Source organism: Amphiprion ocellaris, chromosome 23 (genome assembly GCF_022539595.1).
Source record: "Amphiprion ocellaris isolate individual 3 ecotype Okinawa chromosome 23, ASM2253959v1, whole genome shotgun sequence".
Classification (NCBI taxonomy): domain Eukaryota; kingdom Metazoa; phylum Chordata; class Actinopteri; family Pomacentridae; genus Amphiprion; species Amphiprion ocellaris.
The window spans coordinates 21768020-21789441 of record NC_072788.1 but is presented as its reverse complement, the minus strand read 5'-3'; the positions used below and the strand labels follow the sequence as shown (position 1 = coordinate 21789441).

The window sequence follows — 21422 nt, the reverse complement described above, 5'->3', positions numbered from 1 at the left end:
TCTACTGGAAACATTAGGAAAAAGACCACTTTTTAAACCAGGTTTATTCCTTCAAAGCTATTGCATGACAATAAAAAACATGTTGTAATTTCTGCATTCCAGCTTCAACCAGCAATAGCAGTAACTGGCTTGAGGTTTCCGTGGCGGAATGAGCTGCAGATCCTTTGTGAAAAGCTTGTTATTACAACGTCTCAGATGGCTTTGACTCCTAAACGATCTGTTTATGCATGCCTTTAGGAAAGTATGAGGAAGATATGGTTCCAATTCTGCTTTGATTTTTGTAGAATTTAAAACATCCCCTGAAGTTTGTCTTTCAGCATCTTTACAGGATATGCTTGATGATACCAACCAAATACTGCATCATTCCTTCATTATTTATGATTCATTTGCCATAAGCAGATATGCCTTTATTTTAAATTGCGCGCAATTCATTTCGTAACAAAACCCCTCGAATGAACAAAAGCGACCGGTTACAGATGCCGCCGCAAACTTGGCTTGATCGAATTTCGGCGGTTTCCTGATGCATTTGTATTGTTCTTTGGCTTTGAGGGGAGCTAAATGTTTAACCACCGACTAACAACACTGATTATTATTTGATTAAGGGACTACGGGGTAACACGGCAGGAGGCAAATGAAATTAAACAGCATAATAGAGCAGAACTAAATACCAAAACACTGGGTCGGCCTAATCCCCCCGCAGCACAACAATGTGGAGCTGGAGGAGGAATGTGGAGTGATTGTGTGCCCATGTTGTTGCACTTATTTACATTTATGGATAAAATGGCTTCCAGGAAGGAAAAGCTTGTGTAAAGAATATGTTTTGTCCTCCTCACATTATCGCTAAGCTGGTTTAAGGTTATGAACTGGGTCTAGACGTAGAATTAGCTTAAGAATAGTGTTTAGGTTGACTTTTTAAGGTTTGTTTGAACCCAAAGACCTTTATTTCTTAGCTCCCCAAGACCCAAAGGTTAACCAATGTACCCCTTTGTAATCATTCTTGTTAGCTGAATTGCTCTTGATGTATTTATTGCAGTGACGTTAGTACATATGAAATGAAATCCGACTTTTTCGACATTGCTTGTTGCTTGTCCGTACAACAGTGTTGATTCTTAAATTTCATTATGGCTACAATTACTAATGTTTGATTTACTCACTGCATAGATGTTAATGTCAATGATATGTTATTATGTCATCAAACGGCTGCCATATCTGCAAGTTATTTACAGTATGCAAAGCCTTATTTCTCTTTTGCACAAAGAACCCATTTCTCACCATCATGGTTCTGATATTTCTGAATTCCAGATGATCTCTCCTACACATTTATGAAAAGATGTCTGTGATGCCTGCACTTTACAGGGAGATACATGTAAAAAGCAATCAATTTCATAATATTGAACATGTTTTTCCTTGATTTAAAGACTGATATTAAAGATGTACAAATATTATCAAATGAAATCATGGAAAATATGAATAGTTGGGACTGTTTTGAAACCAGATGCAGCATTTATTGGTGGACTTAAAATAACCAGGTAGTGAAATTACTTGAAAAATAGCTTCAATAGGGTTAACTGGCCATTTTTAAGGAACTCCAGGCCCCAGTTGGTAAAGTAAGAAGATCTAAATTGCTCACAATGGTTTGGAACACAGTCATATGATTTCAGATCTGGGACATTCTCTATTTTGAATACAAGTAAACATTTTACCAGGTGTTTAGGGTTCAATATATTCAGAAATAAAACTCTAAAAGTCATGAAATTTGGTGAGAACACAGACAGAATAGTTTTCAACTAATCATAATGATTGAATGGATCCAGGAGAGGCAGAATGTTAATTATGTTGTGACAGCAGCTATGAGGAAAATCAGAAATCTACCAGACCTTTCATTGTTCGGTGATAAATAGGCCTTCCAAAAGGAAGAAATGTAACCAATAGCAACATAAATGGGGCCAAACTGCATGCAGTTTAATTGGACTTGAATTTAAACCTGCTGTGCAGAACATTTGTCCTCACTTTCTGACAATGAGAGTAATTATGGAAACACTGTGTGAGTTTTTGGTGCTCGTTGCTGTTTATACTCGTCACTATGCATCCACAGCTGCATCCTTCTGAGTCTCCATCACCACAGTTGTTCTTCAGCTCTGAAAAACCGGTTATTGCTGGTTACCATAAAACCTATAGAGGCTAGATTTAAAACCCCAGTCGAATGCAAAATACAAGAAATTTTCCTGGTTCGAGTGTTAAATCATCCGGTAAGCAGTTGAATGTAGCAGACATTCATTTAGTCATGCACTTGAGGTTATTAGATCGAACTGCAGAACTTTTATTCTTAATGGTGCACCAGATCTCTAGTTCTCTGTAATTTGTTTTTACATACGAGCTATGAAATAATAGCACTGTAACTTTTTCCTGTTCTTTTAGAAGCCACAGCAGGTGTTTGTTCAAATGTTTAAATGCACATTTGATCACATTTAGCAGTCAAGGTTATGCTGTGGCTGTGTGAATTCTGAACGTTTTGTTAAATTTCACTTCAGTACATGCTCCATCTAACAGCTTTTCCAGTATATTGTATTTTCTGCCACATTACTTCTAACATACTGTGAGCCATGTCTTGTTTAAGAGTTTAAATTGAGGAAGGAACATGTTCTGCAGCCTGTTAGTTTAACCCGAGGCCCACGAACTGTATATTAAGTTACACAAACTGCCAAAGACAACATGTGAGAGATCTGATACTGCCAGCTGAAGCCAGCATTGTTTCTGTAAATGCAGACTGAAACCCTGAGTGTAGTGTCTGGCTCTCAGTCTTTGGGCATATTGGTAACAATCTGGACTGTCCAGCTTTACACCAAGCAGGGATCTCCTGTTGCATAACTGTCTGTATTACTGTTGCACAAATAATAATAGAACTGATCCGTTTCCTCCAACTGGCCTCAATCTCTGGAGGAAATAAATCTGCAGCAGACAAGGTAGCGTGATTTAAAAGATGTATTTGATTATTTTTACTGCTTTGATAGCACTGTTTACAGTATTTTTGTTATTTTAAACAGATTATTGTAAAACTATTTACCAAACATGCAATACTTTAACACTTGACCACTTGTTATCCCTTAGATGTATTCCCAGAAATAAATTTTCCCAAGAACAACAATTACTATGTCTTTTCCATGTAATGAAACCTTAGTCGTCTCTATTTCAATTTCATTATAGCCTTGTTGTGGTGTTGAAAACTTGGGGTGAAATTTTAGTAGCATTCAGGCACAGGAGTCAATTTAGGAAGCTATAACAAAGAATGGTGTGTTTATTAAGACTGTGTTGGTTGAAATGTGCAGTTTTCGTCCGTCATAAAGGGACATTTTCAACATCCTGAGACTATGCGAGTCTCAGCTACCTAAGATTTTAATCCAACATAACAGACACAATCCTTTTCTCAGCGTTCTCCCTTCAGATTTACACATCAAAACCACTTTATGCACTACAGAGTCTCTGAAAACAGCTATTTCATGTCTTCTATCGAGGAGCTTTGTCAAGACACAGAAAATGTACCTCAGCCTGATAGTCATAAGCTGTGTTTTTTATATAATCGCAGATCAAATTTAAAGCAAACTTTTGAAATGTGAATTATGCTTGTTTCCATTTCCAAATAAACTCAGCACTGGAGTTTCTTTTGAAGGTAGTGGTGAAGACTACCTTCTATGCATGGCTGTAATAAACAGCTTAAAAGAAGCCTAGTTGTTTGCCAAACACTAAAACACCCCAAAGAAGAGAAAACCAACCAAACATTGGCTATCTATGAGAAGAAATGGATAGAAGTCTTCAGGTGGTACTCTTCTCAAGTCAGGAAAGTTGTATTATTCTTTAATGTCGGCTGGTATCGTCCATGTTTCTTGATGTCTAAGGCAAGACAATGAAGGAATTGGATACAGCTCAACAGTCATATGAGTTAGAACTTATTTTAAAAAGGTGTTTCTCTTTTTAAAAAAAAAAAACTCAAATGAGCTTATGTATTTTTTTACGAAATTGGACAAGTTTATGTCCAATGCCACTGGCATTTTACGTCACTTTTTCTTGAAACATACAAAGAGTGATATAATCAGGGTTTTTCTGGCTTTCGCTTGTAGAGTATGACTGCATATAATGGCAATTTCCAATGTCTGTCTTTGGTAAACCAAAGAAAACTCTCTCAGATGTCAGATTTTCTACTAAGCAACTCAGGTAAAGTTTTTTAACCTTGAACCTCCACCAAAATAGCAGCAAACACAGTATACAGCACCTCCAGAGAGTGCAGCGTCTCTAACTTTAACAAGGTTTAAGTGTAAATGGGTGAAACATTAGCTACATGAACCACATGTCTGTTTATTAGAGTTCACTGATTGTAGGAAACCAACTAAACAAACCTAAAGGCAAGTCGGTGTAAAGGTTGAAAATGACGTAATTTCGAGATCCAACTTTCTACTTCCAGCATCATAGAAAAAGTTGGATCCAGAGATCAACACTCAGTTTGAAGTTGGAGTGTATTTGTGATTTCTGCTTGCTAGAACATCTCTACACATTGATTTTCATTGCACATTGGATTGTGTAGAAACTGTTGACAGCTTGAGAAGGGGGACGGTGCTTAGAAAAGGAATCCAACATGTCAGTGGTCCTTTAAAGCGTATTGTAGTGTCTGAGTCCTGTGTAATACAGTGGTGAAGGCGAACAAAGCATTTCAAGTGTCTCATTGTGTTCAGATGTAGTGCAGTTGTTGCATCAGTGCTTCAGCGCTGCCTTCAGGGTGTTACAGCTTCAGGCAGATGAGGGAACGCTGTGAATTCAACACCAAAAACAAAAAAAAGCGATTATTTTTGAAGTTTCCTACGCCATTTTCTACACTGTCGTGTTTGTTTATTCCCAAACTACCATAGTCTCTCTCTGTAACCTTCTTCATATTCCTTCCTTTTCATCTGTTGTGTTCCATCCTTTTATTCTGTCTGTGCTTATGGACAGCAACATGGGAGTGTGACACAGATGATGGATGGATGAATAAATGCTTCTCAGGCAGCTACAGAAAACAGAGAAACCTGTAAAAACTCTGGGCAATAAAAGAGCCTGAGGTGTGAATTCGGCAGCAGATGAGGTGCAAGAAGTAGATAAAATGGAAGCAATGGGGTAAAGAAAGGAGTGGAGGAAAGATATGGAGGGATAACTTAAATTTTTCCTGCCCTATGTGGTCCTTTTCCCCATAGCCCCCCTTTAAATACCCACCACTACCACGACCACATTATCTGTCCCAAACCACCGTTATGTAACTACGTTGGGGTTCTGAGCCAGAAGTTTCCTTATGTAACCCCACTCTCTCACACCACACTAAGACGACAGCTGAATTTTTTAGTTCTGGTAATAATTGAAGGCTTTGACTCCAATTGTAGTGGAAAACTGTAAATTTCTCCTCGAATCGCTAAAGAAAAGTTTGTTTTTCTTTCTTATGTAACTCTTTAGTCAGACCACACCATGAGGAAGTTGCTAAAGCAGCAGAAAAGCAACTTTGTTCACTGGCGGCACCAAATGGCAAAAAAGAAGCAGTTAAATTAACCCGATTCCAAAGAGCAGGATGTGAATAATTCCACATTGTGTGGTCAGTTTTCTTAAGAACAAATGTAATATCTAGAAAATATGACGCACCACAACAATCTTTTGTTATATATTAAATTTTAGTCAGTTAAAAACCTATTAGCCAATAATGCAGAAGATGAAGGAGGTGCATAATAATATTGGCTTGTCTGATTTGACATTTGTTTTATTGTAAAGCACTGTCTAACTTTTGTTTTTGAGAAGTGCTGGACAAATAGAATGCTTCTTATTATTATAAAATCCAAAGTATTAAATGCAGCAAACGAGCTGCAGATTTCCACTGTAAATAACCTTTAAAATTATTAATCTCTTCAAAAAAATCCTAAATCTTCAACATAATAAAGTATTTATTGCATTAACCTTTACCAATCAATATCAGCTGTTGATTAGGGATGAATAACATTTAGATTTGAATGAATTTTGCAGTTTGAAACAATGTAATGCTGTTCGGTGTCTCAAATATTAATGCTTTTTTAAATATTTAAAATGTTTTACACATAAATACTGAAGTAAACTTGACTTTTTTAAAAGTCAGGAAAATTGCATGTTATTTTCCCCAAATTGTTCAGTCCTAATCCTGATTATACCCACCTCGGTCAAAAAAATTGTTTCAAATTTGCATTTCTCGCCCAATATTTTTAAAAAAAACATGCAATTTTTTCTGTGTTTCCATTTATCTGGTGTGACTACAGGGCTGCTAACATTCAAATGAAGTCAAACTGTCATTTCGTTAAGCTACTATGTTAAGTACAACACTTCTGTCACATCGGATCAGATCATTCCCTGTACTATCATAAAGTTAAAATGTTCCAGCAGTGAAAAGCGTGTTGTCTTTGAGATAAAGGATTCGTCTGGTTCATTCTGTGGTGAGCAGAGGATCACTAATATATTTTAATGCCTCCCACATTTCCTTATCAAACTGCTAACAGTAATCTGCCTCGGTGGGGGACGGATTAGCAGATTAATGGCCTCCTGCCGCACACATACACACACATACATGTGCTTGTTTATTAATGCGCATTTGCTTGCATGCAGGGATTAATAGAAGCTTAAGACTGCAGGTGACGGTGGTTAGAAGGATCCTAACTCTGTCAGGATGAGCAGATAAAGAGGAAGATGTTGGGACAGTATGTTGTTCTTTTAAGTGATGACTGACCACAACATGAACATTTTATCTCTGAAAACTGGTAGTTTTTGGGAAAATAGGAGGATTTACACTATAAGTGACTGGGTTAGAAGTTGAGTTAAGTTGATTTAAACTTTTATTTAGGCTATTTAAAACAGTTTCTGCAAACCTTTAGACTGACGTATCAAGATCTTTTTGAGAGAAATTGTTTTAAAAAATTGCCCACTTTAAGCACATTTTTTTGCACATTCAAATTTAAAACTGAATATCTGAGGAACTGTTGAGAATAAAAGCCTGAAATTTGCAGTTTTTTCCTCATCATTCATTCAAAATCTGCAATATTGACCTACATTCAAATACTGAGATTAATGAAAATATTTTCTCGGCTGTATTTGGAGAGGCTATCTACTAATGTTTTACTGTTTGTGGTACAATTTGTCAAACCTGCTTAATTAGTTCTGAAAGTTGAATAAACATATCATTTTTGTGGCCAAATATATAAAATAAAACCATTTACATGTGTAATTTTGTATTATTGTGACATACAGCCACATATGGTTAAAAAAATATCACTACTTGATTTTTTTTTTCTTTTTTATATTCATCTGAGCTCAAATGTGGAACTTTAAATGACGGCTGCATTTTATTAACATATTTCAACTCGGACCGTCTGATCTACTTGTTCAATATTGCAGATTGGGGCTTTTTTCAATAATAGTTCCTGAGATATTGTAGTTTTAACAAATTTCTATGTGCAGAAAGTTGTCATATCGGCGTAAAATTTCAGACATGTTTTTAAATATATTCATATTTAGTGTTATAAAAAATCAGGTGATTCAGAGATGGTCAACATCTTACTGGTATGTTGTTCTAATTGAAAATCTATGTTTTTTTTGCCATCATAAGCTAGCGTTGCTATAATTTAACATCAAGATAGTAACTTAATGTTTGTTTACAGGAAGGATTTCAAATTCTACCGGCTTGTAGAAGTAAAATATCGTAAAACAACTTGTCAGCTGTGAAATGCAACTCTCTGATGCTGAGTTTTGGCATTTCTGCCCCAGAAGTCTGACATTTTCTGCAGGAATGAGTCAGAACATGCAGTCACAACTCACCTTTTTATGTTTGCATTCAGGAAAATAAACCTGACAAACTGAACTCAGCAAGATTTATTTAACGCCATTCTGTTTTTACTTCATTTTTCAGTCAGTTTTGTTTCTTACATGTATTTAAACACTGTTCTGGGTCTGTATCAGGTAGTAAATCAGAGATACTGTACGTTGTGGCCTCTCTATAGTAGATTTCTTGCTTCTCTGGAGCCCAGTACGACTAATATCACCAGGGGATCTAACAGGAGATGCTCGTCGATTTCCACAGTTTCCAGTTTGTAACAGCTGGAGCAGACGAAGTTCCCGGGAGGATTCAGCTCCTGGGAGAATTACACTGTCTGCAGCTTCTTCAGTAATTTGCTTTACACTGTGATTGTTTTTTTTCTTGTCCCACGTGGGGGGATTTCTCTCTTGTTCGTATCACAGAGGAAGGCTTTGAATGCAAATTCGTATTTTTTTTCCTTCTCTGTTAAAAGGATTTGTTAATGGACTGTAAACACTCCAGCAAATGGAAACACAGCATTAACACGAGGGAAATATTGCAGTGTAAGCTTTGCTAAACACAGAGGAGTAGAGTCATTTTCTCTGTTTTCTCCCATTTGTTGTACAACAGGCCTGCATCGATTGCAGAAACCAGTTTTCACGACCTCAGCTGTTCAAGATGGAGACGATTCTTTTTGTAGTGAGTACATTTTATATTACAGGGGTTTTAATGAACACTTCAGTGTGGGGAAAGCTTTCAGTAACATATGATTTGCACCATTTTATGCTCTTTAAACTTACCTGTGACCCTGTCAGAAGACATCTGCATTGATTGAGCTTCTTCACCTTTTTATCGCAGAGTTTATTTTTACCTTTGTGAGTTTCCTGACCATAAGAATTGTCCTTGTAGAACCTCTATCTGGGTTGTTTACAAGGGAGAAAAAACTACATACTCTACATACCCTACATAGAGTAATGTCATCAGCACCACAAAATTCACCACATAGGCTAACATTTCAAAGCTCTACTGTTCTATTTCTGACTTAGAAACAGAGTTATGTCCAGAAACTACTATTTGTCAATGTTTTGGTACAGTCAAAGCTCATTCTATACTGTAAAAGCTGAAGAGACCAATTAGGTTTCATTCTTGTAAACTGTAGCACCACTTCACCATTTTATCAAGGAATTTATTTTTACCTTTGTGAATTTCCTGACCATAAGAACTGTCATTGTATAACCTCTTTCTGAGTTGTTTACAGGGGAGAAAAAGCTACCTACTCCAGGGTAGGTACTTCTGATAAAACTTCTGTACTTCTCTTGTTGCTGATTGGTTGAATTTCGAGAAGACGACACTGATTGGTTAGATTTGGAGAGGACAAATTGCCACTTTTTCTGCCGCCTCGGGTAGATATCTTCTAATGTCACCAACAACATTGCAAAATTCACCACATAGGCTAGCATTTCAAACCTCTACTGTTCTATATCTGACTTAGAACTTCAATTGTGTCCAGTAACTACTATTTGTCGGTGTTTTGGTGCAGTCAAGGCTGTGGGATTCTATACTCAAATGGAAACAGAAAGGCTGAAGAGGCCAGTTAGGGTTTGTTCCTGTAAACTTTAGTGCCACTTCGTACCTGTGAGGCTCCTCATAAGTGAGCTCCATGTCCTGCTTTCCCCCTTTCACACATTTCCTCTGTCTTACTGTTACACCACACACACATTCCCTCAGGTGTGTCCTCCCTCCTCAGTCGATCCCTCCATTATCACCACAGAGCTTTCGACTCGGTGTTCGGAGTCGATACCATCTTTAGTATTTGGCTGCTGATTACTGGACAAAGGGACACGACTGGGAGTGTTGTGGATTAAGATGTGCGCACACACACACACAAAACACACACACACACACACACACACACACACACACACACACAAAACACACTCACAAAACTGTGCCTCGGATACATCTGTTTGTGACTTCAGTGTTATCAGTGACTCATGCTGGATTCTCTGAAACCAAAACCCATCGCTGAGTTTGAAAGTCATGTTGTCTTTTAGAAATCACCAAAATTACACAATTTATCAGTCAGACATGTTCGGAAGAGAAAGAAATTTTCAAGTAATCACCCAAATCTAAGCTTAAAGTCAGGATTTTTCAACAAAGTCGCTTTATTCATCATGCCTCATTTACCAGTTTGCCAAAATGAATATTTTTGCACCAGATTCTGTAATAAAACACAAATAATTTTGCATTCTCAGCGCAGCCGAGAAGCTATGACTTACTCAGCCACGTGACCAACATTGATATTTTGGGTTTATTTATACAGAGCAGAGAAGAGACATATATAAATCATCATTGAGGACGGCTTTAAGGATGTAGACATACACTACCATTCAAAAGTTTGGTGTCACCCATACAATTTCACGCTACCATAGTAGCACAAGGGTTTTCTAATCATCAATGAGCCTTTCAACATGATTATTTAACACAATGTAGCATTAGAACACAGGAGTGATGGTTGCTGGAAATGTTCCTCTGTACCCCTATGGAGATATTCCATTAAAAATCAGCCGTTTCCACGTAGAATACCACATTAACAATGTCTAGACGGGATTTCTGATTAACTTAATGTTATCTTCACTGAGAAAAACTGCTTTTCTTTCAAAAATAAGGACATTTCTAAGTGACCCCAAACTTCTGAATGGTAGTGTATGTGTTTGTGTCTCAGTTATCTCAGTTATTCCTCTGACCATGAACACACACATTTTTTTGCAATATGACTTCTGTCAGAGTCCTCTCTCAGTGGGAATCATTAAAGAGCAGTTAATTACCCATAATCCACCCCGTGCCAGATGTCTGCTCGGTCGGAGTGGTCCCGACTTGTGTGTCAATATTTGCTTTTTCCTCATGCTTTCACCTCGGCTTGCTGTCTCTGTTGATTTCTTGTATTTGTGCTCATTTCTTTCGTTCTCTGTGGAGAGTTTGCAGACTTCATTTGTACTTCATTTGTCAGCATTGCTCCACCTCTCTGTTTGCTTCTCTGCCCACAAATCCATCCCTGCCTCCCTCTCTCCTCCCTCTCTGATCCACTTGCACCCAGAGGGACTCGAGAGTTGACTTGTTGCAGCCATCGCAAACAAACTTTCCTCCAAACCTGCTGTTTGAGCAACTGTAAGGTACTCTAATGACCTACGTTGGTGTGTGTGAGGCTTGTTTGTAGCACTGAAACGATGAAATTGTGCCTTCATAGACTTTGAGCTGTGATAGCTGCTTGCTTGGTGACAGAAGATGTTCATTGCTTGTTTATCTTGCATACGTGTGATGTTAGGTTTTGGTTTAAATGGGAAAAATGTGGCTCAACAATGAAATGCTACTTGAAAATGATTTTGATTTTGCTTCTTAAATCCATATTTGGTGTAATTCAAGTGTCAGAGGTATAAGGTTAAGCTCAGCCTGTTTAGATGATCACTAAAATATGACAAATCTCATCTCAACTGAAGGTCCAGTTGTGTTCTGCAGCTTTCAGTTGAATTGCACAGTTTTCATTAGCAGATTTTGCGAAAGGCTTTTTGGTTGTTTTACAGATTTGATTAAAAGCTGAGGTTCATACTTACATTTAGTGGTTTTACTGCCTATTTATGCAGCTTTGGTGACTTACAGACTGAAAAAGCAAAGAGATTTCATGTTTAAAATCTGAATTTGGGACATTTTCGCACCACAACAGCATTGAATTTTAGATTTAAAATTGAGATTTTGCAGTGAAATCAAATAGTGTCAATGCAAACATCACAAACCAGCAGTTTTAAGCTCATGTGGGAGAAAAGCACAACACAAATTTTTAAAGTTTACCAATACAATAACCTTGTAAATTGAGTTATCACTACCAACTCTTGCTTGATAGCTTCAGTATTCCACTGTGACTAGCTACTTTTCCACTCAAAATACCTGAAACTTTTGGCATCAGGTTTGGTTTTCAAGGAGCTAGAAGGTTCCTTTAGATTGCTGGTTGTCTGTGATGCCAATGCAGTGCAAAGAATACGCAAAATTAGTCTGTTGATGTATGAAAAAGTAGCTGTTTGTACACAAGGAACTATTCTATACAACACTGTCGTCTGTCTATTTGTTGTATGTTTTATGTCAAACACAATAAACAAAAATCTAACTCTATATATGGACTTTTAAGTAGCAGTTGAAACAAAGAGTCGCAAGAATTCCTGCACTTATTCAATATTCACTGTGTAATCAATTTAAACATCAGCAATGAGATGCAATGAGAACTTGAGGATATAAGCAATTTCCAACATGTATATATGACATTTTTAAAACTATATAGAAAGTAGAACAATTATTACAACAGCTGAGACTGCGTTAAGGTTAATAAATGAATTAAAAAAACCTAAATCCTAACCAGCAGTCTGTGCAATTTGCTTATTCTATTGTTCAGAGTTTGAATTTCAATTGGAAATCAGGCAACCCAGTTCCTCCAAGGGTTCATAGTCTCTGGAGAGTCCCAGTTTTGCAGGATGCACAGATAAACTTTAAATCCAAAAGAGGCTACCAAGATTTACTGACAATTAGGGACAAAATTCAAATCCAGTCAGAAGCTGGATTAACTAAGTTGGCTGAACCACTTCTGTCTCCACTAGCCTCTATGAAACGTGGCTGTGGTGATTTCTAGGAGGATAAAGTTGTCAGAATTCAGGCCATTACCTCCGACACATGACGCTTCCTTGTACAACTTCTAACGCTCAGACACACAGCTGCACCATGAAAAAGAAATCAAAGGTTTCTTAGCTTCTTTCAGCCTCAGCAAGGGGTCGACTTTTTCATCCTCGAACAGCCTCAACACCTCAGCGAAGTTTACAGACTCGAAACAACTCAGGCGGAAAATAAAGCTCCTCGGGTCAGAGTGAAGTTGGAGCAAATGAATCAGAGGTTTAAAATAAGGTTTAATTTCCTCGGGAGCATCGCTCTGTGCACCTGAACCACCTTTATTACTGTGTGTGTGCAGTTGAAACCAAAAAAACAAATTGCTCTAATGCACCTGTCTTCCATTTGTGAGAACAGGACGAACGGCTAAATCATTTTTCTCTCCTGCTAGTCAAGGGGAAATATCAATGGAACCGACCGTGACGGAGGTAAACAAAGCCTGAATACTGCTGTGAAAGGGAAAAGAAAAGGAGGGAGAGCTTTTGTTTGTATTGTTTTGATCCTTGGTTTCTCTCAAAGCAACCACTTGCTTATTATGAGGCTTGGCTTGGCTGGCGCTGCATTATTTGCGTGTTAGTTCAAGGCCGGGCCAAGAACAAGATAAGGACAGTAAACATTATGGGTGTTTGGGTGAGATTTGGAGGGAAAAGTCACATTTCTTGTCATCTCTTGGTGGGAACTGGAAGGATGTTGAAGGAAGAGCCAGATCTTATGGTCATTTTTGTATGAATTTGACCTGAGAAAGAATCCGAGATGGGAAACAACAGTGGGGATGTGGAATTTTCTCACCTCTTTTGGCTTTTCTGGGACATTCAGAGAGCAAAAGATGGAAAGAACAAGAGGTTCAAAAAAGATAAAGTAGTTCAAAGAAAGAATTGGTGATAAAATGAGCTGTCAGCATTAGACGGAGCCTCAACCAGATATAAAGAGAGCAAACGTCCCTGTTATTCACAGCGGTAGCTGACAAGATGTGGCCGCTTGTGTGAAGTCGATGCCGCCGACTTAACGAGATGTTCTGAAAAATGGCTGGCAAAATGGCAAATCAGCAAGAAAGGGAAGAGCTCGCTCTCTTCCTCCCTCCGGGCCACGGCGCCGTTACGTAAGCAGCAGGATCGAATATGAGCAGGAGCTAAAAGCAATCTTAGTGGGAGGCCCACGGATGAACCTGGATTAGTGATGCTTTAGGGATATTTGTTAAAGGGAATCCCAGCAGATTTCACCGTGCAAATATGTTTCTTATAGCTGGGGAACATTAGCCGCCAACAGAAGGAGAAAGAGACAAGTTGGAAGATCTGAGTTCCATCCACGAGCAAGACTTTAAATCCAGCTCTAGTGTCCATGTTGAGTCACTCAGATACTGATATCACAACTTTTAAAGGTAGAATCTGGGCAAAGAACTGTAGTTTTAAGTTGAATTGAGGATTAATCAGTAAATGCTAATGATGCATCCGCTGTCCTCTGAGGAAAACTGCAATTATTCAGCTTAACTAAAGGTTTCTGCATAGCTTTATCCGAACAATTTACGCCTGTTTGTAGCTCAGCCTAAAGTACCGTAGCTTTAGTTTATTTCTTTGGTGTTTTGTCTTTATAAGATAAAACAATAGAGGTGGACAGAAACTGTGGGGGAAGAAAGAAATGGTTGCACCTTAACTACTTGAACATCGATCACTCCTGTCCATGTGCTAATTAAAAACAGTGCAGGAAATAGACCCTTAGAAGGACAACACAACTTAGATGGTTTGTGCAAGCAGCTTAGTGTGTCTTATTGCTACCTCAAGTGATTTGCAAATGCTCTAATAGGTGTATTTTTAAGCCTTAAGGATGGCATCTTCTAGTAGCCACTGTAAGTTTCTTGTAGTGCATATCTAGGAGGTCGGGGTGGATGGATGGGCCATTGTAAAGTTCTTGTTTCAAATCGTAGTATTATTTTCATCTGTGATTTTAAGCTTATTTCTAGCATATCTCTTCCTATAATGTAGTGACAAATCGCCTACATAGGTCTTTAGATTGGATGATTTGATGGCAGGAAATGTAGTTTTTACACTAGTGAAGGCCGCCTCATTGAAACATTCTCACTGTAAGCCACTCGGGAGAAGTGGTGAGCAACTGCTTTTCCTAAGTGCATTATAATTACCTCACTAGTGCAAATGAAGCATTTAATGTGGATTTGGCTTGATAAGGTCAATATGATGATAATTGAATCAGTTTAGTGACTTTTAGATGCAATATTTTAAGGAAAAGAACCTTGAAATGTGTGTGAGGATGGGATTATGTTGTTACTGCATGAAATTAGCCGATTCACAAAATAGTTTCATATCTTTATTTGGTATTGTAGTTTATTTGTAAGCTGGGAAAATGTTGTCGGTGTACACATTCAAAGCTAATTTCCAATGAATGCATCAAGCAAAGAGCAGCAAAGCAAACTGTTTTTGTAAATGAACTCCTATGCAAAAGTAATAATGGGTTGTAGCAGTAGTTCAGGCCAGACTTCAATGTTCCAGAAAAAGTTTTTAAATCCTGAATTGACTTTAAACGGAAAGTTTCAGAAGGACAGTGCCTTAAACTGAGAAGGCAGTTTGTCAAGAGGAGAGTCTTACAGTGTCTAATTATAGGATTTGCTGTAATTCAGTAAGGAGACTTGAGCATTTGAAGTCCTAATGGGCATTTTTTCACAAACGTCGGACATTTTATGGGCGTTTTCTATCATTTTATATTGTATTTCAGGGTCACTTTAGTTCCCCTCCTGTGAAGAGCAGAAGTAGACAGACATTGAAGCAAACCGAAGCACCCTTGAAACAGGATGTGTTTCATTAAAGAAAAGGCCATAATGATGCTAATAAAGTGGAAAATAATCAACTAAAATGTGTCATGGGGGAAAAGGAGATGAGCTGTGAAGTCATTTTTCTCAGTTTTACTGCTCAGGCTGTTACTGCTGCAAGTAACAAGTAAGAATCCCTCTGAAACTGCAGAGCAGAGTCCATTCTGGTTCTGTGGAAGGAAACAAATGCAGGTCATTGCGGTCATTGAATGACATTTTCATTTTCTGACTGTTGACTCTAAAAGTTTAGAAATAAATATGCACAGTGTGTGGGATGCTAACGTATCAAAACTGCAATCCAACTAGATTTTATTCAGTTTTGTTTGATACAAAACTTCTAAAACACGATTTAAAGTACTTGTCAAGTAGCTCTTCACAAATTAAATGTTTAATACTTTCATGCAGGTTCGCCTCACTGAAATGAAAAAGTGGTGCTTGTAAGATTATTAATAGTGTCTTATCTTAAGTAAGTGAAGAAACAACACTTTCTGTTTAACGATCTCATGACTAAATAAAGAATAACTGCAGCGGATCACTTGTACCACTGTCTTAATTAATCAGAAAATGTTCTGATACTCCTCCAAGATGGTGTAGACACCTGCTAACTTGCGATACTTTGGTAAATTTCCACACCGATGCTAAATATAGTTGTGTGATATCCATCTGTAGACAGCAGATATTTCAGCGCTCCGTTCTTTTGTACCTTTTTCGACAGGTTTTTTATCAGGATGTGTGATGCTGCAGATAAAAGAGGCAACTGGAGGAGGAAGAGGGCAGATTTATGAGGCAGAAGGTTCACTGTCATTGTAACGGATCAATACAAGGGCACAGAGAGGAAGTCGTGGACAACGTCTTAAATGTTGTTTGTGTTTAGACTCCCAAAAACATAAAATATGCCAAATACGTGCCCTTCAGTTAAGCTAGATGGAGAAATAAGAAATATATCAGTTACAAATAAGTTAAGTGCCATGCAAAAGTATTTGCCCCTCTACAGAAATCTTCCAATTTTGCATATGTCTCACACTGATATGTTCTAATATTAATATTTATTGAATATTAGACAGAGATAACCCATCAAACACAAAATGCAGTTTGTAAATTTTAGTTTATTGAAGATACATTGAAAACCTGAATCAGCCCTGTGGAAAAGTAATTGCCCCTGAATCTAGTAATTGGTTTGGCAGCAGCAACTGCAGTTAAATGTTTGTTCCAGCTTGTGATCAGTCTTTTTCATCACCATGGAGGAATTCTGATCCACTGTTCTCTGTAGAATACTTTTAATTCAGTCACATTAGATGGTTTAAAGATCATGAACTGTCCTTTTAAGATCTTGTCACAGCATCTCAGATATATTCAAGTCCAGACTTTGACTCCAGAACCTTCATTTAGTTCTTTCTGAGCCACTCAGAGGTGGACTTGCTTGTGGTCTTTGGGTCTTTGTCTTGCTGCATAAACCATTAGTGTTGAGCTTTAGGTCATGAACTGATGGTGGATGTTCTCCAGGAGGATTTTCTGATAGAGAGCAGAATTCATGGCTCCATCAGTGATGACAAGTCGTCCAGGTCCTCCAACCATCACACTACCACCACCATGTTTCACTGCTGGTATCATGTTCTTCTTGTGGAATGCAGTATTAGTTTTACACTAGATGGAATTGATCCATGTCTTCCAGAAAATTCTGCCTTTGACTCATCAGTTTACAGGATGTTATCCCAAAAGTCTTGGAGCTCATCCAGATGTTTTTTTGTAAATACCAGACGAACCTTTATGTTCTTTTTGGTCAGTAGTGGTTTGATCCTTCCAACTCTCCCATGGATCCATTTCCTCCAGAGTCTTCCTTATTGTGGAATCATGTAGACGGACCTTAACTGAGGCCAGTGAGGTTTGCAGATCTTTAGATGTTCCTCTGGGTTCTTCTGTGACCTCCTGGATTAGATGTTGATGCTCTTGGAGAAATGTTGGTGGTTGGTCCACTCCTGGGAAGGTTCTCCACTGTTCCATGTGTCTCCATTTGTGGATAATGTCTCTCACTGTGGTTCTCTGGAGTCCCAGAGCCTCAGCAATGGCTTTGGAACCCTCCAGACTGATGAATGTCAATGACTTTGTTCCTCATCTGTTCTTGAATCTCTTTAGAACGTGGCATCATGTGTTGCTTTTTCAGAGCCTTTAGCTACTTCACAATGAAGACAGGTTCTATTTAGTGATGTTTAGGTTCAACAAGCCTGGCAGTAATCATATGTGAGTGTGGATGGAGAAACTGAACCCAACTGATGAATGAATTTTGGTAGATTGGTAGCAAAGGGGGCAACTAATTTTTCACATAGGGCATGATGGACAGGACAGCATTTTTCTCCCAATAAATTAGATCATCATTTAAAAGCTACATTTTGGGTTATCTTTGTCTTACATAAAAATCAATGTGACGATCTGGAACATTTAAGTGTGACAAATATGCAAAAATAGAAGATTTCTGTCGGGGGGCAAATACTTCTGCACACTGCTGTATATGACAAAAGGACAGAAAAGCAATGTACTGGACTGTAAGAGTCATGTGGTCATAAAAATATAATAGAGAGAGGAGGAGATAAAGGGTTTTGTGATGTGAAAGGACACGCCGGGAGGAGAGAGAAGTTAGAACAAGAACGGCCTGCAGTGCTCTTTATTCTGTTGCTGCCAAATGGACTTAGAGGCTTTCAATGTCTTTATATGTCAGTGTTTGGTGGTCAGCTTGTGCTTGACGGCGACTCGAGGGAAACGTCTGATTTTTGCTCATGTACATGTTGCTCTCTGCACGGCTTTATCGGTGAAGCCAAAGCCGTGAGAGCAAACCGGAATGGTAAAGCTGCAGCTAAACGATGAGCTGAAACTCACTATAAAGCTCAGTAAAGCATCGCATTCAGCTGATGTGTCTCATTATCACCATTTTTCACATTCCCACATTGTTCTAGTACATTTGGTTACTTGCTGTAATAAAAACTTGGGTGTCAAACATGCGACCCGCGTATTAAAGATCTGTGCTAATCCGTTAATGACAGTGTGGTGGGCGACCTTGTGTAACCTCTACCAGCTGTTTATTGGATGCATTTAAACCCAGCTGTGTGTGTGTCGCTTGCAGTTTAGTAGCTTAGATGTGTTGACTTAATAAATGGAGGGAAGAAGTGAAGGAGAGGGGAATAAAACAGCGGATCATCTCCTCATTGTGCATTCTCCCCATCTCTCTCCTTCACCCCCTCAATCTCATTCCCTGCACCGCTCACTTCACTTTCAATTTCTCTGCCTCCGTCTGAACCCACCCGGTCTCACCGTCTTCATTTATTCATTTCTCTGTCTGTCGGTACACATTTCTCTTTTTCCCCCCGTCTCTTGCCACCTTCCTGCAGTCTTTCTCACAGTAATGGCCCATTGTGCTTGCACCAGATCAATAACGTCTCTTGTTGTGATTCTGAAATTGTTTGCGCTGGAAAATGACTCATTTTAGAATTTTTTCTGTCTACTTTGGATGAACTTAAGTCATTTTGGACAGATTTAATGTAATTTCAGGTATAATTTAGATACATTTTTGGAATTTTAGAAAAGTTGTAGTCGTTTTGGACTATTTTAGGTAATTTTTTGACAAGATTTATGTCATTGTGACACATTTTGAGTCTGTGTATTTGCAATAATGTGTGAGGCTAGAAGCAGAACAGTGCACACAAGGACATGTTACTTTTGCACCTTCTTCGTTTTATATATCATGTTTTGGACTAGTTTTAGGTCATTCGGGACAATTTTTGGACAAGTTTTAGTCATTTGGGACAAATTTCACCTAATTTTGCACACATATTGGACAAATTATAGGAATTTTAGATAGGTTTTTGTCATTTTGGACTAGTTTTGGTTATTTTTCGATGAGCTTTGGATAATTTTAGGCATTTTTTAGTCATTTTGATTGACTTGCAATGATGTACACAGCTGGGAGAAGAACATTGTAGCCAGTCAGATTTGCATGATTTTCTCTTTTGTAAAAGAAAACATGATTCATCAGACCAGACCACCGTCTTTCATTGCTCCATGGTCCAGTTCTGATGCTAACTGTCGGTCTTTCGGCGGTGCACAGGGGTCATGGACACCCTGACTGGTCTATCTATGCAGCTCCATACGTGACAAACTGGTGATCTGTCTATTCTGACACCTTTCTATCAGAACCAGCATTAACTTCTTCAGCAATGTGAGCAACAGTAGCTGGTCTGTTGGATCGAACCACATGGGCCAGCCTTCCTCCTCACATGCATCAGTGAACCTTGGCTGCCCATAACCTTGTGGCCAGGTTCACCACTGTTCCTTCCTGGACCACTTTTGATAGATTCTGACCACAGCAGACAAGGAACAACCCACAAGATCTGCAGTTCTGGAGACGCTCTGATCCGGTCGTCAACTTTGAGGACAAAATATTCACTTGCTGCCTGATATATCCAACCCACTTGCAGGAGCCATGATGAAGAGATAATCAGTGTTATTCACTTCACCTGTCAGTGGTCAGAATGTTATACCTGATCGGTGCAGATGATAAATGATAATGTAAGAGATCTTGATTGTTTTTACTTTGTGCTGCAGCCCTGTTGTCCGCATACTTCTGGCCACTCTACTCTGTTTTCTAGTCACATCACTGATAGTTCGTCTCCACGCCAACCCCTCCTCTCTTTTCTTATTTCTCGCTCTACCTTCTCCACTCCATCCCCCCTCTCTCTCTCTCTCTCTCTCTCTCTCTCTCTCTCTCTGGTTCTAACTCAGTGTCGCTCTCCCTCCATCCCTGCCTCCTGATTGGCTGCGTTCTGCCGGGTTCTTTATGAATTGAACAGCAGCGACTGGATGGCTGGGAGCTGATCAACACAACTCTCTCTCTCTCTCTCTCTCTCTCTCTCTTTCTCTCTCCAATGTACGCACATGATCACCGGCGAACCTTTCACTCCAACATGCACAGCTGCATACGCACACATGCATGCTCTCTCACACACACACACACACACATACACACACTAGCCTGCTTTGTCAACAGCTCACGTAGCGGCGCACTTACCCGAGCTAACACACACACACACACACATACACACACGCTCGTAACGTAGGACACACACACTCTCTCATCTGCAATCACACGCCGCGCTTCACACACACACACACACACACGCACACCACACACCACAGACATGCAGCAGACACACACTCGGCTTCTGTGATGCTGTGACGCTCCGTCCTCCCTCCTCGCTCTCACACACACACACTTCTCGACCGTCACTCTCCTCGCACATGCTTTAACACACACACACACACACTTCATCCGTCAGTCAGTCAGTCAGTCAGTCAGTGTGTGTGTGTCGGGGGCATGAAGCGGTGATGTTTTGGGACAGGAAGAATAGTATGGGCAATTCCCAACGGCGGCCCAAAGGAAGACACAGACCCAAATCGGCAACAGGTACTTTATCCGTCTATCTTTATTTCCTGTCAGCCTTTTTTCTCTTGTGTCACACTTCACCACTCTGGCTATTGTGTCCAGTTTCTGCATGTCATCAATCCATCCATCCATACATCCATCCATCCATGCTATACACACAAACACTCATTCATTTACCTGGCTGTGCTTATATTCATTTTTCCACCCATTTCTGCACCCCTCTTTATCACCTCCTCCCCATCAACCCATCCATCTTTCCCTCACTTCCTTCCATTTATTCGCCTCGCATCTTATCCACCCCATGTATGCCTTTCTGCCTTTTCATCTTCACATTTCTAGCACCAAATTAGTCATATTCAGGTGTCTCACTGTCTGTGCATCCCTCTTTTCCCATAATTTCATTCATCCATCCTACTACTATCGTTAACTTTTTCCATCCAAAGTGTTTCATGTCCACATGAGCTAAACTTATCTTCTGATTTTAAACATCCTTCCATCCAAAATGCCTCGAATACAAGGGGTTTGCGCATTCCTCTTTTCCCATCCATCCATCCATCCTTCCATACACACAGATGCTGGCACGCATCCATTCATTCTGTATCTTTCTATCTATCATTGTGAAGCCATACAGACCATTGTTCAGC

General features: G+C 39.1%; 1 protein-coding gene across 4 annotated transcripts in view; it reads left to right on the top strand.

The window, feature by feature from the left end:
• The window catches only part of nhsl2 (NHS-like 2), a 228856-nt gene that overhangs the window by 83971 nt on the left and 123463 nt on the right, over nucleotides 1-21422 (top strand). For 2 of the 4 annotated variants that reach the window (XR_008600528.1, XM_055007528.1), the window contains exon 2: nucleotides 8453-8521. The exons of 1 other annotated variant lie outside the window; for it this stretch is intronic. Coding sequence is in view for 2 of the 3 variants with exons in the window: in XM_055007528.1 (XP_054863503.1) it covers nucleotides 8453-8521 (69 nt within the window). In the remaining variant the exon portion in view is untranslated. Of the gene's footprint in view, nucleotides 1-8452; nucleotides 8522-20284; nucleotides 20800-21422 lie in introns of those variants that run through there. One more of the 4 variants, XM_055007530.1, reaches the window with a different exon arrangement.